Source organism: Clarias gariepinus, chromosome 27 (assembly GCF_024256425.1).
Source record: "Clarias gariepinus isolate MV-2021 ecotype Netherlands chromosome 27, CGAR_prim_01v2, whole genome shotgun sequence".
Taxonomy (NCBI): Eukaryota; Metazoa; Chordata; class Actinopteri; order Siluriformes; family Clariidae; genus Clarias; species Clarias gariepinus.
In genome coordinates, this window is record NC_071126.1 from 14942833 (window position 1) to 14964334 (window position 21502).

Consider the following 21502-nt stretch of genomic DNA (forward strand, 5'->3'; position numbering starts at 1 on the left):
AAAAATTGACTCACCTTTATTTCTTCATATTAAATAAAAATTAAATGATTCATTAAAAAAATTATGATGAAGATTAAATGAAAGAATTTTGAACAAAATGTTTTATTGCGCCAGACCACAAAGTGACTAAAGATACATTAAAAAATATATACTTACCACCTGCCTGATCATCTACCATCATCTCCACCTGTTTCTCATTGGTTCTCCTATAAGATAGATGAGTTTTTTATGTTTTAAGGATTCACAGGTCACAAACAACAGACATTCCTCTGAAATTGGTCAGGGACTGGACTGACAGTGAGAGTCAAAAAAGTCCTTCAGGAAGCCTGGAAAACTATTCCTCAAGACTACATAAATATATATATTGGACAAGCACAAACTTTCTTTCTTGTGATTTTAACAGCAGTTTGGAAAAAGTAAAAGTAAAATTGCATATTTTAAACACTACTTTAAAAAGTACACAGATGCGCACACAACTACAGTAACACGAGTAAATATAATCCATTACTTTCCACCCCGACATTTGTTAAAAGATTTTTCTCCTAATCGTTAAAACTAAATGTATTTACAGAAGCCGAAATCCAAATTTATTTAAACATTTATCCAGGTAGGACACCATAAACACCCCCCACCCCCCCACCCCCCTTCCTGGGCATCATGTCACAGGCAGAGAAAAACCAAAAGTGCGTCCATATTTCATTTTAACCGTAATTGCTTCAGCGGAAAGCAAATTGGTTTTCATCTAAATGCAAATGTTTTCACCTCTCTAGTTGTGTTGTACAATAAGATCGCACAGGCAGGTCTAGACCCTTCCTGGATGTGGAAAAAGCAGCAGATATGTAAGGTGCATCAATATTTAGTATGACTAAACAGAACTGCTGTGGGAAAACGGAACACACCAGTGCCTAAAAATTCTAAATACTTCATTTACACTTTATTATCAGCCTGTGAAATACTGTAGAAGCGCACGTCCTTGAACATTTCTAACGCTAATATACGAGGGGTATTTTAGGTTAAGACGCAGGATAATGTTTTTTCACATGTCACAGAGGAAGCTACTAAGATATGTAAAAATATGAATACTAAAAATATGAATACTGAATAAGACAGTATGTGGCATTTTCTAGCAGTATGATATTAAGCCATAATAAATTTTTTTAATGATGTATGACATGATATGGGTAACGTGGTGGCGTAGTGGATAGCAGTGAGGCCTCGCACCTCCAGGGCTGAGGGTTCGAATGTAGGTTGCCATCGTGCTTGGTGGGTTTCCACCCACAGTCCAAAGACATGCAGGGTTGGCTAATTTCCATTTCCAAATTGCCCATAGTGTGTGTGTGAGTGAGCGCTTGAGTGCATGTGCTTATGTGCCCTGAAATGACTGGCACCTAATTTAGGGTGTTCCCTGCATCCTCTGGGGTTTAAATGGTATAGAGAATAAGGAAGGGAGTGAGATGATATTGTTATATGACCAAGCATTTATAGATTGCCTTTGTACTGACATGATTATGATAGCTAGCCATCTACAAGGTGTTTCAAGAGGGTTCAGGGTAACTTAAAAAACAGTCCATGTACAGTTCATTTTGCCACCTCGAAAATCAATATTTCTTTTAATATTTTGGGAACACGTTTGACAGAAAAGATAATTAATATAGATTGTCCTGTTTCATTTCTGCCCAACCATCACTATTCCTTTACACATTTATTCACGTTTTTTTTTTTGGCTACATATAGCTAGATAAATCAGTTGTTACCTTGAGACAGTAAGCAGTCAATTAGGGTTACAAAATTAGATTGGAATTAAAAAATATTTGCCAGCATAAACATTTGTCATCCATATTCTTAGGCAAGACTTTACATCTGCATGTACAGCACTGCATTTTCCATCAGTGAGACATTAAAATGTAGAAATATGGATGAGGGTTTGCATTATTTAGGGCTAGAATAAATACTTTTAAGTAATTTGCCGAAAAGGCTCGTAGGGTAAATATAATATTGACATTATGGTTAATTAGAGCAAAATATACTTATCGGCACTAAAAAAAAAAACATATAGAGAGGTGTTCATGTCAAACCAGGACTTTTGATTAACAGTAAAAACTACCCTTACCCCAGTGCTTGGATACCATAGAGGTGAAAAGTTTTCTCAGGAGACCAGAACCATGATCTGACTGCCTGCTTCACATTTTCCAATATTTGGACTAAACATAATAGAAACGGCTTGGATTGGGGTCAAGACTGTATATAAAATGTGCCAATAACTCCCGACTGTGTTTCTATAATGTGTAAGTAGAGTTTATGAGTGATTGTGTGTGAAGTTCCCACAGACAGATGCTTCTCTTTTGCAAGTTAATCGTCCATTTTCAAGGATCAGGTGTTCCACTCATTGAACTTTTTTCTTTTCAAATAATTTACTGTGGCTATCAGAGGTACACCTTCATTCGCAGTCAATTTAGTGGTTTGATATATATATATATATATATATATATATATATATATATATACAGTGGAACCTCGGATTACGAGTAACGTGGTTTACGAGTGTTTTGCAAGACGAGCAACAATTTTTAATAATTTTTTACTTGAAAAACGAGCATTGTCTTAGTTAACGAGCACCGAGTATCATGTTTCACGCATGCGCTTCTTGTTTTAACAACGAGCGTTACGTCATCACAAGTGAGCCAACGGTTTTTCTCTCTCTTGCAGCAGAATTGTAGGTAATCGTCTCTCCTGCTGGGTGAATACACACACGCGCTGTGTGTGTGTGTGTGTGTGTGAGATGTGCGTGTGCGCGCGCACACACACACACACACACACACACACACATTAACGGAGAGACCGTTTTTAAAACCGTTTAAAAATTAGAAAGGAACATCGCTAGTCACACTCGCGTGAGTGCATACTAACGGGATTACTACTGTAAAGTAAAACAACAACAACAAAAATTAAACAGCTCCTCACCTTTGAAAACAGTCGCGACAGAGAAGAGTTTGTGTGTTTATTTGGCAACCTGAGAGAAGGGGAGCTGTAAAGCCGAGACCTATCGTCTCCCCTGCTGGGTCTTAGTGCCTGCAGTGTTTTTGCGTGCGCGTGTTTGTGTCTGTGTAAGGCAGGGAGTTTGTGTGTTTGTTTGGCAACCTGAGCTGTAAACGCGAGCGAGCCCCCCTTCATCCCCCATCCTCTCAGGTTGCCAAATAAACACACAAACTCCTCTCTGTCGCGATTGTTTTCAAAGGTGAGGAGCTGTTTAATTTTTGTTGTTGTTGTTGTTTTACTTTACAGTAGTAATCCCGTTAGTATGCACTCACGCGAGTGTGACTAGGAATGTTCCTTGCTAATTTTTAAATGGTTTTAAAAACGGTCTATCCGTTAATGTGTGTGTGTGTGTGTGTGTGTGTGCGCGCACGCGCACATTTTACACACATACACTCTGCATGCACAAACGAAAACCCTTATCTGTCGGGGTTTAATTTTACATTTTTTTAAGGTAAAGTACAGGTAAATTTTTTTATTTTTACTTTATATTTTGTATTAATTATATTTATGTATTTATTTTTTTGGGCTGTAAAACGAATAATTTAAGTTTCCATTATTTCCTATGGGAAAATTAAATTTGGTTTAAGAGTGTTTTGGAATACGAGCCCACTTCCGGAACGAATTAAGCTCGTAATCCGAGGTTCCACTGTATATATATATATATATAAGTGTATATACACTGTATATTTAAATTATGTACAGTAAGTAGAACAAATAAATAATAGTAAATAATGCTATGTTCAGGTTAAACAAATAAAATAGAATTAAGTACATTACAGACCTAATTCTAGTCCAATAGGCCACACAAGGCCAGAATGCCTTTTTTTGAGTTTGGGATATTTTGCACATTGAGATATCATCTTTTAAGATTCATAATGACTCTGGATACACTGGAGTTTATTATCATATACCCTGATTTGTGTTTCACCAAAAACAGATGCAGTTGAAAAATGGGACTTTATTTGAAAGCACTTTCAAAGCGTGAAGCAAAGGCAGAGTGAGCAGAGAGGTCAGGCAATCAGCAAGCGCGAGAGAGAGAATGAAAGCAAAGTCAAAAAACAGGATAACAGTAGCAATAGAAAAGCTTGGCACATCAGGAAAAATGCACAGTGAACCGTATTTCTCATCATACTGTGGTTCGGAGTCTGACTATATTGTGTGTGTGCGCATCATTAAAAGTGAGGTGAACTTGAATGCTTTAATGGAGTCGGGTTGACGTGACAATTTAATCTTCTAAAATTCACAAGATAAAAATAAAATTATCATTAAACTTATAGGGTTTTAAAAATGATAATGCTATTGTTTTTCTGACAGGCAGCAGACCCATACTGTATATCTTAATACATATTGTGTAATATTTCAATGCCTTCAGGTATAATATTATATTTTATTTAAAATTGCCCACCCTGGTTGTTGAGAGGATTTCTTTCGGACTAATCTGTAGATACTATAGTAAACGTACTGGGATTGGACAATTAAACTAAAACACTGGCCAAATTAATGTTGGAGGTTTTCAATTCCAACAATTTTCATCGATTGCACGTTTCACCAGTAAGAGCAGAGTGTGAAGGTTTAATTAGCAGAGTAATAGCACAGTTTTGCTTAAAACATTGCAATGCACACAACAGTATGGGTGACATATCAAAAAAGGAAAAATTGTTGGTGCATCTGTGACCAAGCCAGCAAGTCTTTGTGATGCAACAAGAGCCACGGTATCCAGGGTAATGTCAGCAAACCACCAAGCAGGACGAACCACATCCAACAGGAGTAACAGAGGAAGCAGTCTGAAAGGGATGTCCTTGTATCCAAAAAAACATTAAACCACAGCTGTCCAACTCACTGCAGAATTAAATGTGCACCTCAACTCACCTGTTTTCATCAAAACTGTTCATCAGAAGCTCAACAGGGTCAATGTACATGACCGGGCTGTCATAGCCAAACCTTTGGTCACTCGTGCCAATGCCAAACCTCGGTTTCAATGATGCCAGCAGTGAAAACTTTGGACTGTGGACAATGTGAAACATGTATTGTTCTCTGATTTGTCCACCTTTACTGTTTTTAAAATGTAAATTCACTTCTCACATCCGGGAGATTTACGGTGTGGAGAAGTTTCAAAGAAGAGTTGCATGCCCAGAGTGAAGCATGGGGCTGGATCAGTGATGGTTTGGGCTGCAATATCATGCCATTCCCTAGGCCCAATACTTGTGCTAGATGGTCGTGTCACTGTCAAGCACTACCGAGCCACTCTGGAGGACCGTGTGCACCCAGTGGTTCAAACATTGTATTCTGAAGGCAGTGCTGTGTATCAGGATAATAATACACCAATACACACAGCAAGACTGGTGACAGAGTTGTTTGATGAACATAAAAGTGAAGTTGAACATCTCCCATGGCCTGCACTGTCACCAGATTTAAATATCATGGAGCCACTTTGGGGTGTTTTGAAGGAGCGAGTCAGAAAACGTTTTCCTCCACCAGCATGACGTAGTGACCTGGCCACTATTTTGCTAGAAGAATGGCTTAAAATCCCTCTGGTCACTGTGCAGGACTTGTATCTGTCATTTCCAAGATGAATTAATGCTGTATTGGCCACAAAAGGAGGCCCTACACCATACTATTGAATTATTGTGGTCTAAAACCAGGCGTTTCAGTTTCATTGTCCAACCCCTGTATTTGTCTACACCATTTTCTCATAAACAACCGTTATCATCATCAAAACTAGCAAAATAACTGCAAAGCATTATGTGGCATGTCCGTATCAAGTCGTATCATAGATTTATAACAGTACAACCTCAGATGATTATTTACACCAAGGCATTATTGGCTGCTTTTTATTGCATGTCCTTGTTCTACCATCTGATGTAACTTCTGCATAACAGCCAGTGATTCTGGTGGATTGAGACAGACTCGTATTAAAGTAAATAGCATCTGATGTAAGACTGTTTTATCCTGCCTGATCCATCAATGTCATTGCTCACTCCACACATCTCCTCCATTACTATTAGAAACAATGGCTACTGGTTTAAACTTTTACTTTTTCACTGAACAACAGAAACCTTTGTAGCCGCCTCACAGACAACGCTCGATCCTTTTTATTCCCGCACTATTGTTTTGTTCTGCTTTGCAGGCGTTTAATGTAATGAAGGTAATTACTCCTGCTATTCTTTTTGATGGCACCCAGCAATGCTGAGAGCAAAGTTCTGTTATTGCATGTGCCTGTGAGAGAATAAGCAAATATGCCTTCCACAGTAGTCTGAAAAAAATGCCTTTTACACCCTATGATATCTGCTCCATCAGAGTAATCCCCTTATCGCAGAATTTCCCAGCACTCAATTACAGCCCAAATCATCAGAGAGCTGGAAAACCAATAGCTCCAATTAATCCTAAATAGTGCAGTGAGCAAATTTCAGGAAATAAATTATTTCTGTGGCAGCCTGGGAAAACCCGTTAGATGTGAATGGAGAAATGGAAAAATCAGATTAAAAAAATATAACAAACTTGTTTTTTCTGCCTGTTACTGGGGTCAAATTACTGTTCTACAGTAGAACTGGTCAAAATGTTATTAAAACTTTGAAGGATAGAACTAAACTGGTGTTTATGAAAAAAAATCATGAATGATCATGATTGTAGATAACGTAAACGCTTAGTGGAAGTTGCATCATAATCAAAATCAACAGCATTCCAGAGCGTTGTGTGTGTCAGGGAAAGAAGGGAAGTGCATCAAGTGATGCATAACCATCATGCATAGTAGCCACTGTACAAGACTCTGGAGGCTGTGTTATGATCTGTGGTCTAGACTCAGGAACATCATGTGGCAAGTCAGAAGATGGCCTTAAATGACCAGGGTATCACATCTATGAAGTTTTTCTTCCTTGATGGCACAGTCATATTCCAGGACTCAGATTGTGAAACAGTGGTTCTGGGAACTGTAATAAATATTTAAGGTGGTTAAATGAAATATTAGCGTGTGGACCTTTTGGCCAGGGAGAGTACTTTACATATTTTACCTTATCCTTGAATTAGGCATTTAAATGTCTTGACATACCTGAAAAATAAACTTTCCTTGAACTGAGACCTCAATTTTTTGGAAAGAAACAACGAAAATTATTCCTTAAAAAAAAAAAAAAAACATGGAAATATTCTATTGTTTTGCTTGGCTAGGTTTTCCTGCAGAGATCAAATAAGGGGAATAAGGGCACTTTAATAAGCACAACTGCAGGAACAGTAAGTGTGCAAGCAGTAAAGATGTTTTAATTGCTAGCTTGCTAGCTAAAAGCAATTTCATTACCCAGATATCAATATCAGGCTGTGTTCAAGTTGCTAATTACATGCGATAGCAAAACACACATTTAGTTTGTAAGCTGTTTAAATAACAGTCTGTGAACGTGTACTGTTGTGAGGAAGTGTCTGTGTTCGAATGCTAATAAAAAAAAAAAAATGGATATTTAGCCAACAAACCAAACGTTGCTTAATTAATCAGCAGTTGTTTTAGCACTGTTAGCATAACAAAGATTAACAGACAACGATAAGGCTCTTGTTCATTAGATGTCGCGACTGAAATTTACCTCAGAGAATAGAGTAGAAAGACCGGTGTGATTAATTATTAGCATGATTACACAGTTTTCATTATTTACATGTTTTTTCCCCCCATAAATAGATTAATATAGACGTGGGTGACCACCCTAACCCTGGGGATTTTATTTCCTGTCACATTAAAGATTACGTTAGATCAGATTAAGATTATTTTAAACATAACTGTTAATGTATGCTCCTTAACGAATAAACAATCAAACGAATAAATAAGGGATATTAAATATGTAATGACTACTACTGTGATTGGATGAGTGGGGTTACTGAATATCCTATCATTGTGTTGTCTATAAAACGAATCCTGCGTATAGTTAGAAAAAGATTAAAATGTCTAATAGTTCACTTTTATTGTTATGTGTTAAGTTGCATTATGTATTCTTTTAGATTTTATTATACTTTGAAATAAATGCTAATTAAATTATTATATCTGATGTGTATCCAAGTCAAACCATAACTTTCTCATGAATGAAGGCGTAAAAAAAAGATTGACATTTACAGAAGACTCAAAGCAGAGTACAGTTATGAGACTCTTACTGTAACTGCAGTCAAATATTTGACTGGTGCAAGCGTTTTAAAAGTAAATAACAATATCGACTGAGATTGCTCAAAGCCTGACCCCGGTCCAAGCCATTTCTACATGTTTGGGTCATTAAAGGAGTTCCTGGGAGGCCTGTCTGCCAGACATGATACATATAGTCCGAACATGGCTCGTGCATACTGAGAAAACTTTTTACCTTGATTGCATCCAAGCACTAGTAAAACACTGGAATAGGTGCATTCATAGTGTAGCAGGAGAATTATATAGAGAAATAAAGTGAGTTTTTACTCTAATAACCACATTTTGTTATTGTGCACTGGGTTCAAAAGTCTCAGTTTGACCTGAACACCCCTCATAGTTTATGCTTTTGTGTGGTGGTGTCCTTTAATGGAATTTTATTAGAATTCGCAAACATAATGTTCTTTGCTTCCACTTTGCACGGGTGACCAAATGTAGAAAAGTTACATTTTTTTCTTCTGGTTGATGAACACATCATATATGAGTCCAGGAAAGTTTTCAGAGCTGCATTTGTAGTGGAAAATTTCAAAAATGTCAAGATTTCACCACGTGGATGGTTCTCCAAGGCCAGCGGCACACAATTTCTGTAGCAGTGTTTGAAAGTGTCAGGTTGGTCTCTGGTAACTGCAGCTGGAGAGGATGGATGCCTGAGGCAAGGACTGGCATAACCTTCATCTTTTTCCACCTGCTATGTGCAATTTGCCATTATTTTTACATGTATCTAAAAATTTATTTATTTAATTGTTTTTGCATGTTTATCTCGATAGTACACACAGTTGTTTAGCCTTCAATGTGAGGAGACATTTAGTTTTCTTCCTTCTTGAGGTCTGCTTTTACACTGAATGGTGTTTAAATGCATGAATAGTAGATTTTTATATTTTTTCCCTCTTTACTTATGGTTGATAATATTTTTGGTACAACTTCAAGCTGTTATGGTATAATAAATGTAATCATATGTCTTAGTTTTTATTTTAATTGAGACATTTGTATTTTAGTTTTTTTTTTTTGTTGGTCTATTGCATTGACTTGAGGAAACTGGCTGTTCTCGCCTACACTGATCCTTGGGGAAACATGCTGAAATTAGACTTCAGGTTTCTGTAAAATTAATAGTAGTAAACGTGTCAATGCCAGGACGAGATATCCGGGTTGAGTTTAACTGGATCCATATCGGCTTTTTCAGGTTACCTCACTGAGCTCTGCTATTTCTGGTAGTGTCATCATATTGAGGGAGCTGTGGAGACATGCCGGCTGTACCTCTCACATTTTGTGAAATTGGAAGAGACATAGACAGAGTGAGGCAGCTGTCAGCCCTGATCCTAAACCAGCACAATGGCTCTATAGTAAAAGAAAATTGCCTTTAGGGACAATTTTGTAGGTTCATTTGTGTATCTGATAATAAAAACAATAATAACCTACAGTACTACTTGTCCTATTACTACTACTTTTCCTCCTTCTCCTCCTCGATCTCCTCCACTTCTTTGTCCTCCTTCTTAGTTAATATATTGCTGTTACTACTACAGTTACTACTAAAATTGTTAGTAGTAACTGCTAGTAACTTACTGCTGCCCCTCTTACTGCTACCACGACTGCTGCTGCCACCTCTGTTACAACCACTTTTGCTATCACTATTACTGCTGCTGCTCTTACTGCTACTACGACTGCTGCTGCCACCTCTGGTACGACTACTTTTGCTATCACTATTACTGCTGCCGCTCTTACTGCTGCCCCTTTTACTGCTACTACGACTGCTGCTGCCACCTCTGTTACGACTACTTTTGCTATCACTATTACTGCTGCCGCTCTTACTGCTGCCGCTCTTACTGCTACTACGACTGCTGCTGCCACCTCTGTTACAACCACTTTTGCTATCACTATTACTGCTGCTGCTCTTACTGCTACTACGACTGCTGCTGCCACCTCTGGTACGACTACTTTTGCTATCACTATTACTGCTGCCGCTCTTACTGCTGCCGCTCTTACTGCTACTACGACTGCTGCTGCCACCTCTGTTACGACTACTTTTGCTATCACTATTACTGCTGCCGCTCTTACTGCTGCCGCTCTTACTGCTACTACGACTGCTGCTGCCACCTCTGTTACAACCACTTTTGCTATCACTATTACTGCTGCTGCTCTTACTGCTGCTGCCACCTCTGTCACTAACACTATTGCTGTTGCCATTACTGCTGCTGCTACTGTTTCTGCTACCACTACTGCTGCCACCTTTGTATACTACTATTATTACTGCATCTGCTGCTATTACTCTACTCTAACATTATTGCTGTTTTCCACTACTAATGCTGCTGCCACTACTTCTACTACTATTGCTTCTGCCACTTACTGTATACTACTACTAATAATGTGTGTGCTGCTATTACTATTATTGATGCTACTGTTACTGCTATTATTACTACTACTTCTGTTACTAATACTGCTGTCACTGGTGCTGCCACTTACACTACTACAAATTCTGCTTTTGCTGATATTGCTGCTGCTGTTACTAACATTATTCTTATTACTAATACTTTTGGTACTACTACTACTACTACTACTCATTCTACTGCTGGTGCTTCTGTCGCTGCGATTACTACTACTGTACTATTCCTGTTAGTAATATTATTGGAGCTGCTGCTACTGTTACTGCTGTTACTACTCCTATCACTATTATTATAACTACGCAACGTCTTCTACACTGTACCTGCCAGTACTGCTACTACAGTACTAATAACAAAGCTACTGATTCGATCACTACTAATATCAATATTACTACTTTTACTACTTCTACTACTGCAACCACTAACACAATTGTTACTGCTACTACACTTGTTAGTCCTTCCACTACTACTGCTTAAAGTGGGGTTTGAACTCTATACCACAACTTTAATCCAAATTAGTACTGAGATTAACAAATCTTTCATTACCTTATATAATTGTTGTTTGGCTGAATATGACCTTATTATTTTTACAAACAACATTCAGAGTCGCCAGTTTATTAGGTACAAGTTTGATGAGGTGCCTCGTATTTCTATTTTCAATCAAATGATATTTAAATACATACATTTTTTTCTTTGCTGTGATGCCCTCTAGCTCTGTGTGTGTGTGTGTGTGTGTGTGTGGCTCTGCAGTGCAACCTGCTTTAGTATGCACCACGTGTTGGCTTGGGGAAAAGGAGCTTCATCCCCCTGTGGCTTGTTTCCGTTTTCTGACAATCCTTCCATCCTTTGCTTCTTTCCTTCTTTCTCGTATTCTTCAGCCTTACTCTCCTGTGCAGGCACACACACATATTTACACACACAGTACATACATACAGTACCTTTTAAAAGGGTCAGACTTTACTGAAGCTGCCACTTCAGAGGAAGTTTGATTTCTGTGTTGACCTGCTGATGGAAGAGTGAAAACATCACAATAGCTTCTGTTCAGCGTAGGGTTCTGTTTTCAGCTGAATGAATTGAGCTGATTATGAGTTTGTGTTGTGGTTATATGTGAACGCTGTGATAGGAAGACCTGCGTCTCCATTTTTACTCAATGCACCTCTACCGTTGTTTTTCACACACAATCTGTGACTTGTTTTCTTCATCACTGTCAGTGTCAGATTTTTGGTTGCTTCTCAACCTAGCAGTGACACAGAGGTGCTTAAAACCTGGCTGTGCTGCTTTGTCTGATAGACTCATACCATCAATTTATTTATTTTGTTTTTTTTTTTCAATTTTTTTATTGAATATCATAAAAAAAAAATTTATCGAAATGTGTCACTATAGTAAAATATACATTATACATTTTGTATAAAATGTACATAATAAATTATACATAATAATTCTTATTGCATTAAAACAATGTAAAGCAATTTAAGACCAGAAATACATTTATGCAATTACTTCTTAAATAGGTAAGTATGATGTGAATTCAAGGACAATATGTATATAAAAAAGGTTGATAATAATAATAATAGAGACATATTCTGGAGAAATTATGAGTAGGAGCGCAAAATGGTGGAAATGATTCAGAAATCTTTCTAGATATCAGGCTAAATTTTGGCTGATGGCTGAGTGTGTGTGAGTGGAAGGGGCATGGTTTAGCCCAGTTGTCCTAGCAGCGGCATTTACACCTACGTAGACATGTGTCCTAGCTAGAAGTTTGCTCCCAGTACACCAAAAGTTAGGGGAAGAATGGCACTATTTCCAAAGTTGTTTTGTCGACGTATTTTAGGCAAAATATTAAGCGTGAAAAGTGAATTGTTTTCTATGAGAAGATCCATTTCGTTTCGGATCCCAATCAAACTCTCATATCCCCCCCAGCTGCTTGATCAATCTTCTCCATTCTTTCTTGGTGCACTCAGGAGACCTGGCTAAAGATTGTGGCATACGTTGTGTGGGTGTCTGCGCCCAATTGTGTGAGAATCAGTGAGGGACAGATTGAAATAGTTTTTTTATGATTCACTCCCTGCACGCTCTAGATGTCTCTTCATTTTCAATTGATCGACTTTGAAGTGAGTTGGGGGGCCAGTTTTGAAGGGGCTACATAATTTTGATTGATGTGATTTTTTTTCAAGAGAGTAGGGATACTGAGCGACATGTTTCTGTGAAAATAGATTATTATAATTGTTACTATTTTTATTATTATTAGCAGCAGCAGTAGTAGTATATTATAATTAGCATGGATGCATGGTTTTGTGCTCTTGTTTTGTGCAGTATTGACCATGTTGTGTGTTTGTTCTTATCCACAGAGAGCTCCTTCTCACACTGGCGCTGGGTCAGGTCCTGTCTTTGCTCATCTGCGGGATCGGACTGACCAGCAAGTACCTGGCCACTGATTACCACGCCACCACACCCGTGTTCCAGTGCTTTCTCAACTACATCCTGCTGTTTCTGGTCTACACCACCACACTTGCAGTCAGGCAGGGTAAGGAATTCTTCTAAAGCAAAGTTATTAGCAAAATTTTTAGTCTTTCGGCAGCTCCTGTTGGGAGGATCATCTGATCCGCACACAGCTTGGCACAGGTTTGTGACCTTACTGATGCAACCCTCCAATTTTATCCAGGCTTGCGGCCGGCGCTGTATCCAGTGGCTGGGATTTGGGCATTGGGTTTAAGCAAAATTATTATGCTGGTTAGAAAAAAAAAAAAAAGGCCTGTTCAATCTCAGTTCTAGGTCTTTACTTTAGTACTGGTCAGAATTACACATGACTTACATGGCTAGAGGAACGGTTCTGCTTTGAAGAAAACACATTACATATTTTAGATATATATTTAAATAAAATGATTTTGCATTTGCATTGAATGAGCTGCAAACTGAGACGCACAAACCTAAAAAAGTATATTCATAAAAGTATTTATGGTTTAATGGTAATTAAATAGTAATTTTTTAAAGAAACATCTAATAAGAAGGTACTCTGTTCGCTGTGTCAAAGTGAAATGACTCACCACAGCACACACACGCACACACGCACGCACGTCTCTCTGACCTCAAAACAAAGAGACAGCAGCCTAATTATGTATTAGGAGTTTAGTCTGACTGTTGGAAGTCACTGCGCTCTTATCAGCTGCGTTTCAGACAAGGACTCAGAGGAAGATTCTCCAGGGCAGATGCTAACAGATAGTCTGGCAACTCCGCTTTACAGCGCATTGGCGAGCTGTGAACAGTTTGTTTGTGTTTATGCGCGTCTAGACTAAACTAATGACGTAGAGTTAAAGTTTGAAATGGCTGCCTCCTACATAGACCTTATATTAAAATAAGTGACGAATGAATTAGGCCTTTGGAGAGGAATGCAGTTAATATTATTCATACAGTAAAATGTCACTAATTTTATTTTGTGGATCTTATGAAATGCAAGGCTGAATGCAAGTTTGTCTATGTAAATTCTGTCATTTAATGCGCCTCCCACGTGGCCACAGGGTTTATTAATTCTTGACACTTATTAATTAAAAGATTAATAATTCAAACAGAAAAAAAGATCACTAGATTACCCATGAAAAATAATCGTTAGACTAATTAACTAATTGAAAAATAATCAATAGATTGATTGCTAACAAAATAGTCTTTAGATACAGCCTGACAGATGTGGGGAAATGCAAAAGTAAGAATCCATCCTCAAACCAGCATCTGTTCTTACACGTAAAAAAAGTCAGAGATTTTGTAGGATCAGAGTCAGGTGTATGATTTACCAGTTATACCAAGCAGGTGCTAATGGTCATTAATTTCATATGTAGGTTAAAACACCGTCATTAACTGACACAGAAACAGCTGTATAGGAGGCTTAAAACTGACTGAGGAAAAGCCAAACTCTGAAACTAAGGAGAAGTTGTGGAAGAACAGGTCATACACGACTGAGTAGAGGAACAAGATACAAGGTGGCTATACTGTATCAGCAGTAGAACAGTATTCTTTCAAGCATACGTTTCGGTGTCTCACTATGGGATACGCCCCTTCCGCGTATTCTTCAGAAGCCCTATTACACTACGCCAGCCCCAATTGGCTGGCAGACGTGACGCTGTGTCTGGGAGTGACCTCCCCCCCCTCCGTATAAAAGGGGCAGCACAGCGTCACTTCGCTATTCAAAAACCTCTTCTCGCTTCACACCAGAAGCCTATCTTTCAGAACGACTGGTCACCACACCGTCTTTCGCCTAGCTCCTTTTATCGACACTCCAGTTGATTCTAGGACCGTTTTTAAAAACAATATGGCTGCAGCAACGCAGACCGCTAAGGTTAGAGAGGGAGGAGACGTGCGTATTTGTGTTTGTGGGAACAAAATTTCGAGCAAAGACACACACCAGGTCTGCTCGTCGTGTCTTGGGCTGAAACATGCGCAACTAGCGCTAGACAACCCCGGTTCATGCGAACACTGCGCACGCTTCACCGCGAAGAGCCTTCGTCGCAGGCTAGCGCGCCAAGCCAGCCTGTCGGGCCTCGACCCACTCCTCTCACCTAGCCCCACTCCAGCTGCCACCCCACAGGTATCCATCCCTGTGGAGCTGCCCACCACGGCAGCCTTATCCTGGGGTGAACAGCTCGACGTCTGCGCCCCTCTACCCAGTGTGCTCAGCACTGACGAAGAGGAAGGCGCGCTAGACTTCGAGGAAGAGGGTCAGTCCGACTTTCTCCTTTCTGAGGAAGCGGAGGATCTCGAGGACTCCCCTTTCCTTCCACCCGTGCACTCAGCACAGCCTCTTGCCGCGACAGGTGCCGCTGAAGCTATGGACGGGGTACCATCCCCGCTCCTGAGCGTCGACCTGCAGGACGTGTGCAAACGCGCCGCGGAAAAGCTGAATATTCAGTGGCCGACTGTAGTGGCAGAGACTGCAAAGTCTCGCTACGAAGGTAAGAGGCTGCCGAGAGCGAAACGGGCGGCACGGCAGCTCCTTCCAGTCTTCCCAGAGCTCCTGGAGGAGCTCGCGGTGACATGGAAGGAAAAACCGTTTACGAGCAAGACGCCGGTGCAGGGGGGATCTGCACTCGACGTGGAGGGCATGGAAAGAGAGGGACTTTTCAGGATGCCCCCTATGGAACGGTTAGTGGCTGCGCACTTGCTCCCGAAAACGGAGCGCTTCCAGTCAAACATGACGGAACGTGCATACAAGGCAGTCGCGCTCTGCGTCAGAGCTCTAAACGCGACCTCTCTGCTGACCGCGTACCAAGCGGAGCTGCAGGACGAAGCCTCGGCCACACCAGGTCAGACACAGTGGGAGGAGATCTGTATAGTGACAGATCTCTCTCTGAGGCTTCAGAGGTGCGCGGTACAAGCCGCGGGGAAAGCAATGGCCACGATGGTCATTCAGGAGAGAGGCCGGTGGCTCAACTTGGCGAATCTCTCCGACAGAGAGAAAGAGTCTATCTTAGATGCACCAGTGGTGGCTGACGGAATTTTCGGCTCGGCTCTCACCCTGATGCAAAAGAGATGTGAGGAGAAAAAAAAGGGATGACGAGGCGCTACAGCTTTGTATGCCCAGGAAGGCACAGGCGTCACCGAACCCCCCCCCCCCCCCCCCGCCACTCAGGCAGACCTTCGCACAGGTCACAGCCCGCCGTTCCCCCAGTTATCGCATCCCCAAAAGGCAGAGGCCGAACACAAGCTCAGCTGGCCAAGGCGGAGTCGCAGAGCAAAGATCTCCCTGGCAGAGAAGAAACTATCCGCCAGCGGCAACTCAGACGGCACAGCCTGCTCCTCAACCCCATCCTCATCCTCAACCCCATCTTCAGGGAGTGAGGAGGAAGAAGAAGGCCGTTTGATGGGGTCTTTCCTCGGGAAGGGAACCAACAGCCCCCCATTTCGCTAGTTCCCGACCCTCAAATGTTGAAAAGGACGAGTTCCGAGGTCCGAAGTTGTTCTGTGTGGAGGGGAGAGCCCGGGTGGGCCAGGGGCAAGACAGTAAAGCGAAAGAGGAACGGTGCAGCAGTGTACATACATCAATGTATCACAAGCATGTCTCACGTTCAAACCCCAATAAAGCTTTTACTGAACCCCCAAAAAATATCAAAAAATATATCTCCCCCAAAAAAAATGTTGCAAAACATATCAATAAACCAAAATATAATGTCACCTCGGGGAGCTGTCGCTCCCACAGAGGTGATGGATCACACAGATTCTGTCAAAGCGCTAAGTGCACGCGCATGCGCAGTACAGACCACAGAACCGTCTGTGACTCAGCCGCGCGAGGGCGCCAGAACACTGCAGATACGCAGCTGGCAAGAATGCACGCAGTCCCGCTGGGTATTAAAGACAATACAATTCGGGTACAGACTGCAATTCGCAACTTCCCCTCCAAAATTCAAAGGGATAATTCATTCCCAGGTGAAGGGGGAGTTGAAGCATGTCCTTCAGGAGGAAATTTCCTCTCTGCTGAACAAAAAGGCAATAAGAGTGGTTCCACCAGAGGAGAGCCACAGCGGGTTTTACTCGAGATATTTTCTCGTCCCAAAGAAGGGAACCCAAGCCCTCCGCCCAATACTAGATCTACGTGCGTTGAACGTATACCTAAGGAGATACAGATTAAGAATGCTCACGCATTCTACACTCCTACAAATAGTGCGCCAGGGAGATTGGTTCACATCAATCGATCTGAAGGACGCATATTTTCACATAAAGATATACCCACCACACAGGAAGTTTCTGAGATTTGCCTTCCTTGGTGTGGTATACGAATATCTGGTGCTACCATTCGGCTTGTCCCTCAGCCCCAGAGTATTTATAAAATGTACAGAAGCGGCGCTCACCCCGCTCAGGGAGAAAGGCATTCGTCTCGCTACTTACATGGACGATTGGCTTGTGACAGCTCGCTCGGAACAAGAAGCGAGAGAGCACACAGCGATACTTCTGGAACATATACAGAAACTGGGACTAAGATTGAACACAGAAAAGAGTGTTTTAACTCCCACACGGTCCATAGTGTATTTGGGACTGTCGCTGGACTCAGTGAACTTCAGGGCGCGACTATCGGCAGACAGGGTGAAAAGATTCACCTGTTGCATGACCCACTTTCAGAGGGGAAACAAGGTTTCCTTTCGTACATGCCTCAGATTATTAGGACTGATGGCCTCAGCCCTGATGGTTATCCCGCTAGGGAGACTACATATGAGGGAACTCCAGCGCTGGGTAGCGTCCCAAAGGCTGGACCCGGTACGTCACTCACGGAAAAGGGTAAGAGTGACGTCAGAGGCAGTTCTGGCACTGCGCCAGTGGAAACGCCCGAACTTCCTGACTCAAGGGGTATCCATGGGTGTAGTTCGGCACAGGAAGATAATAACGACGGACGCGTCGCTGTCCGGTTGGGGGGGCATTCACGAGGGCAGAATAGTGAATGGGAGATGGGGTCAGCATATGACCAATCTTCACATAAACTATCTAGAAATGCTAGCTGTTTTTCTGACGCTAAAGCATTTTCTTCCTTTTCTGAAAGGAGAACATGTCCTTGTGAGAACGGACAACACGACAGTTGTAGCCTACATAAATCGTCAGGGAGGCCTCAGATCACTCCTTCTGCACACGTTAGCACGCAGACTGATCTTATGGGGCAGTGTCAACCTTCTATCCCTGAGAGCGACACACGTACAGGGTGTGATGAATCGGGGCGCGGATCTGCTGTCCAGGGGAAATCCCCTCTACGGGGAGTGGAAACTGAACAGAGAAGTGATCGAACAGATCTGGGGCATGTATGGCAGAGCGACAGTGGATCTGTTCGCGTCCCAAGACAATGCCCAGTGTCACCTGTTCTTTTCCCTGAAGGACCAGAGCGCGCCCCTGGGAATAGACGCGCTGGCACACGAGTGGCCTCGCACTCTCCTATACGCATTCCCACCGATAGCGCTCATATCACCAACACTCTGCAGAGTAAGGGAGGAAGGTATGAGACTAATACTAATAGCCCCGAGATGGCCGGGGAAACACTGGCTTGCAGAGATTATACATATGCTGTACGACGAGCCGTGGTCTCTCCCGCAGCGCAGAGACCTTCTGTCACAAGAGGAGGGGGAAATCTTCCATCCTCATCCGGAACGATTGGCACTATGGGCCTGGCCCGTGAGTGGTCCAACTTAAGTAAAACTGGTCTACCCGACAGTGTTATCAAAACCATACAGAATGCCAGGGCGGCATCAACTAGATCTCTTTATGATTGTAAATGGAATGTGTTCGAACGCTGGTGCGCAACTAGACACGAGATTCCTTTTCAGTGTTCAGTGGCAGTACAGTAGTTCTTTCATTCCTTCAGGAAATGATAGACAAAGGCAAAGCGTTCTCAACCATAAAAGTGTTTCTGGCTGCTATATCGGCTTGTCACATTGGTTTTGATGATAAAACAGTGGGACAACATCCTTTGATATGCAGATTCATGAGGGGCGCGCGCCGCGCCCTGCCGGTCTCTAAACCACTTACCCCATCATGGGATTTGGGGTTGGTGCTTGATACATTGTCTATGTCCCCATTTGAACCACTAGACAAGGCTGATTTCAAGGCACTGTCTTTTAAGACCGCACTATTAGTAGCTTTGGTCTCAGCGAAGCGCGTGAGTGAGATTCATGCTCTTTCTGTGCATCCAGCATGCTTACAGTTCATGTCCGGGGATGCAGGAGTAATTATGAAATCTAACCCGGCATTCATGCCTAAAGTCATTAGTGCGATAAACCCTTTTGAGTTAAGGGCCTTCCATCCACCTCCTTTTGCTTCATCAGAGCAGCAAAAGCTAAACACGCTGTGCCCTGTGCGCGCTCTGCGCATCTATACAGAGCGGACCAGAGGTCTAAGGGAAAGTGATCAGCTGTTCGTTTCTTGGACGAAACCTCGTACAGGGAAACCGATCACTAAACAGCGCTTATCACATTGGATAGTGGAAGCGATTTCATTGGCTTATTCCAGCAAGGGTCTAGAACCCCCAACTGGCGTACGCGCGCACTCGACAAGGGGAATGTCAAGTTCCTGGGCTCTCTTTAAGGGAATCACATTACAGGATATATGTAAAGCGGCGAGCTGGTCATCTCCGCACACATTTGCCAGATTTTACAAACTGGACGTTACAGCTCAGACTTTGGCTCATGCAGTACTGAGCGTAGGGACAGAATCTAAAAACTAAAACTCGTTCAGCCCTGAAGGCTTTGGGTATGGTTGGCAGAAGACTTCAAGACAGGCTATCTGACAATACGGGAGTTAGAATATCCCATAGTGAGACACCGAAACGTATGCTTGAAAGAGAACAATAGGTTACTTGCGTAACCCCGGTTCTCTGATAGCATTAAGTGAGGTGTCTCACCAGATGACCCTCCTTGCTGTGTGAAGCGAGGAAGAGGTTGCTTGTTTTGAATAGCGAAGTGACGCTGTGCTGCCCCTTTTATACGGAGGGGGGGGAGGTCACTCCCAGACACAGCGTCACGTCTGCCAGCCAATTGGGGCTGGCGTAGTGTAATAGGGCTTCTGAAGAATACGCGGAAGGGGCGTATCCCATAGTGAGACACCTCACTTAATGCTATCAGAGAACCAGGGTTACGCAAGTAACCTATTGTTATATTGTCTTGCCCAGGCAATGATTTCAAAGCAGACCGGGGTTTCAAGATGTGCTGTTCAAGCTATTTTGAAAAAGCACAAATAAATGATTAATGTTGAGAACCGTTGGCGAATTCTAAAGTGCATATGTGTATAAGTGCAAATGCTGCAACACCAATAGCACACCATCTCATACTGCAGATGGAAAATGACGCAAAATATACAGTGAAAGCTACCCAAAGCAAAGAGATGAGATGGCCGAGTCGGGCAACTGATATCAACCCAATAGAGTATGCTTTTCACATAGGCACATGTTTGTAATCATGTTAGCTCGTTCTATTATTTATTATTTAAGTGTATGAAAATAGATATAATTCCTAAAAGGTTAATGCCACACATTTTTGACAAACCCCTTGAATTAAAGCTGAAAATATGAATTAAATAAAGATATCTGCTAATGATCCTTATGATAGCATAAAAAAAACATTATGCCACAAGGACCGATCTTTTTTTTTTTTTTTTTTTTTGCTTATCCCTGTCCATAATACAAATACAGTCAGGGGAATAAGAAATTACAACCTCCTTCAATTCTATATTTAAATTCATCAGGATCTAAATAACAACTGTGTGCTCCTGACTTATATAAAGAATTGAAGTGAAGGTTTCCCTAAAAAAAAATCCATTCATAAGTAAACTAAGATTTAGAAACCAGTAAGAAAAACTCTCTTCCTGCTTTCACCATAAAAGAGTAATTAGCATGTATTATTTGTAGGCTGCATGAAATTAGTCCATCATCAATAAGTATATCTACTGTATAAAAGGAGAACTTTTGGTGGTTTGTTATTCTGGAGCACTCAGGTGTGTGTCTGTTCAAGACTAAGAGGAAAGGACATCAGCCATGACCGCTGAGAAGCAATTGTTACTGCTCAACAATATGGGAAGGGTTATAAGGCCATCTCCAAACCATTTAAAATTCATTATTGTTCAGTGAGAAGGACTGATTAGAAATAAATAGGCTGGGAAGAAGTTACCAGTCTTCCCAGGAGTGAGCATCCCAGTAAATTTAGACCATTTCATGCTTAGAGTTATCAAGGAAATCCAAAGAACCACATGATGTGACATACAGGACTCAAAAAACATGTTAACTGGCTGTGATTATGACGGCTCATTCGGAAGAGACTGAACTATAATGGCTTTTTTGGAAGAATGGCTGGGAAAATAGGTTAGGTTTGCAAAATTGCATCACCACAAACCACAAAGTTCTGGAACAGTACATTTTGTGGTTCTTTTAAACCGTAGTTCATTTACTCTGGGTCGAATCATTTGAGTTTGTAAATCTGTAGAATTTTCCTCT

The 21502-nt window shown here is 41.6% G+C and overlaps 1 protein-coding gene across 1 annotated transcript in view; it reads left to right on the forward strand.

Moving 5' to 3' along the window:
* The window catches only part of slc35f1 (solute carrier family 35 member F1), a 140964-nt gene that overhangs the window by 43550 nt on the left and 75912 nt on the right, over positions 1–21502 (forward strand). The window contains exon 2 of the mRNA XM_053489551.1: positions 12906–13081. Coding sequence (XP_053345526.1) covers positions 12906–13081 — 176 coding nt within the window. The remainder of the gene's footprint in view (positions 1–12905; positions 13082–21502) is intronic.